Genomic DNA, 2,521 nt, shown 5'->3' with positions numbered 1-2,521 from the left:
AAAGAGAGAGAAGCAGTCTAGTAGGCTGGGGACAGACCATGGCACCAAGGTGACTGCCTATGGTGTCTGGACAGTGGAATTGTGGACTAGGACTTTTCCAGAGGGTGAAGAATTCAAAGTGGACCTGTAATTATAGTAAAATAAAATGCCTATATGTGCAACTACACAGTATGATCAAAATATTTAATGAAATTCAAAATAAAAAATGTATTATAGAAAAACACATTGCCATAAACTCTCAAACTGCTCCCTTCTGCTTCGAGTACACTTAGCTCATGTTCCTTGCCAGTTTCTGAAGCTTTTCTAGGATCTTCTTTGGTGAGTAGCTTTGCCAAGTGTGATGGGGTCACTGAAGGCTCCGGGGAGTGCCATTCACAGGAAAGGCAGGCTCATGTGGCCCTCACTCGGGCTCCTGTCCATAATTTCCTTCCGACCTTCTCTGTAGATTGTGGGGCTGCACTCAGCACAAACGAGCCACATCTGTGGAGCACTAATTATGCGTAGGCCTCAATCCCACAGTCTAACCTTCACCTCGTAATCTGCACTGAGGAGACGTGGATGGGAAAAGGGGCAGGAAAACACGGTGTTTTGTTCTTTCCATCGGAGATTCCCTCCCCCACATGGCAGAGGAAAAGCCTGATAGGGGCAGGAGCTGTCCTTGCTGGGCATCCTCGCTTCAGGCTGACACTGCCAGTATGGGTCTCTACAGTGTAAGGAGCATCTGCAAATGAGGGAATGTACGCATATGGAGGCTCCTACAGCATGTTATCCTTAGGAAACTTGCTTTTGCTGAGTGCCAATGGGATTATTTCTGACCAGGTTAGGGAGGCCTGTGGTTTTTCTGCATTATAGAGACCCATGGGCTTCATTCTTGCTTTAGATCTTTCCTACATCCTAGGATCCCATTTTGCTTCTCTTCCTCACATTGCTATATTCCGATGTCTGGACACCAAATCTTGGAGAGGCTCTTTTTCTGCTGCTCACCACTCTGCCATCTTCCTGGAAGTCCCACTGTGGAGTTTAGCCGTATAATTACCTTTTCCTTTTCTTTTCTCTTATACTGGGCATTTAATTCCAGCCCCTCATCAGTGACAGGCAAGTGCTCTGGTTTACTTAATAACAAAACCAGGCCTTTGACCCATGTATACATCATATTTAAAAACCATAAGTCCCATGATGGGCATGGTGGTGCATGCCTATAATCCCAGCACTTGGGAGGCTAAGGCAGGATGAACACCCAAAATTCAAGGCCAACCTGAACTACATAGTAAGTGCAAGGTCAGCCTTAACTACATAGCGAGACCCTGTCTCAAAAAACAAAAACAGACAAACAAACAAAAAGCACGATTCTATAGTCTTAGCTCTACAGTGAAATACATGAAATGCTCACTTGCAGTCACTCTGTAGTTTTCCAGGTATCTCTGCATTGACTGACACTTGGTGTTTTGCTTTGAATGCGACACTTATGACTTTCTGTTAGAAACGTAATCCCCTCTGCCACAGTACTGGTGGCTGTGTCCTTTCAGAAGTAATCAGATTATGGGAGCTCCAACCTCAGGGATGCAATGATGCCCTTAGTTGTCACTTGATTTAGTTATCTAGTGGTGGCTTTGAATTAAGGCGAAATCTCTCTGGGTCTAAATTATCCATGTATAGATTCACGTGTTATAAGTCTGGGCTGTTTCTTTGCATTGGGGTTTCTGTTTCATCCTGATAAAGCAGGACATGTACTTGAGCATCTGACCCCCTTTACGTGTACTCTGGGGACACTGTGCTCATTCACACTGATGCCACCACCATCACGGTGCTCCCACAGGCTCTCTCCGTCCCCCAAGCCTGGTGCTTTGTGCCCATGAAACAATGACTCATAGTCCTCCCTCTCCCCAGTCCCCGGAAACCACCATTTTTTTTTCTTTTTATTGAGGTTATCGGTACAATCTAGGTATACAATACAATTACATTCATCATTGGGATTCTGTACCTTTACATAATAGGTCTTAATTCTCATTTTTCCCCTTGTCCTTGCCCTCCCTTCACCCCCTCTTCCCCTCCCAATTTACAAACACTTTATTTCCAGTTTTTCAGTTTCTCATATTTTTTCCTCTCCCTTATTACCTTTCCCCCACCCTTCCCACTTTCCCTACACCTTTAGCCCATTACTTCCTATTTCACGTTATTAATTATCTCATTAGGATCCTGTGTACTATTATAGTTTTTCACATCAAAGAAACTATTCCGTATTTCAGTTAAGAAATCTTTGTATGAACATTAAAAATAGGGAATCCTAAAATAAAACTAAAAAGGAAAGTAAGAGAGAAAAGGCAATGATGTAACATCAAAATAATCCTTAATTCTGGAGATGAAAATGGTCCCTGAACATATTTAAATTGCTTCTCGCTCTTATAGTCTTATCTTATTCTTTTTTTCATTATTTAGAGAATACTTTATTAGTTTTTGTAATCAAACCCACGCAGATATGACCTTACTTATTTAGTACGATGTGTTACCCCTGTACACAGGG

The 2,521-nt window shown here is 42.7% G+C and overlaps 1 protein-coding gene across 1 annotated transcript in view; it reads left to right on the top strand.

Annotated features, from left to right (window-relative positions):
* The first annotated feature begins 2,498 nt into the window (after positions 1-2,498).
* Positions 2,499-2,521, top strand: part of LOC104857744 (cytoplasmic polyadenylated homeobox-like) — a 4,843-nt gene continuing 4,820 nt past the window's right edge. The window contains exon 1 of the mRNA XM_010617821.1: positions 2,499-2,511. Coding sequence (XP_010616123.1) covers positions 2,499-2,511 — 13 coding nt within the window. The remainder of the gene's footprint in view (positions 2,512-2,521) is intronic.

This window comes from Fukomys damarensis, unplaced genomic scaffold (assembly GCF_012274545.1).
Source record: "Fukomys damarensis isolate Sample0158 unplaced genomic scaffold, DMR_v1.0_HiC HiC_scaffold_20, whole genome shotgun sequence".
NCBI classification, from domain to species: Eukaryota; Metazoa; Chordata; class Mammalia; order Rodentia; family Bathyergidae; genus Fukomys; species Fukomys damarensis.
This window is presented reverse-complemented; position numbering and strand designations above follow the sequence as displayed.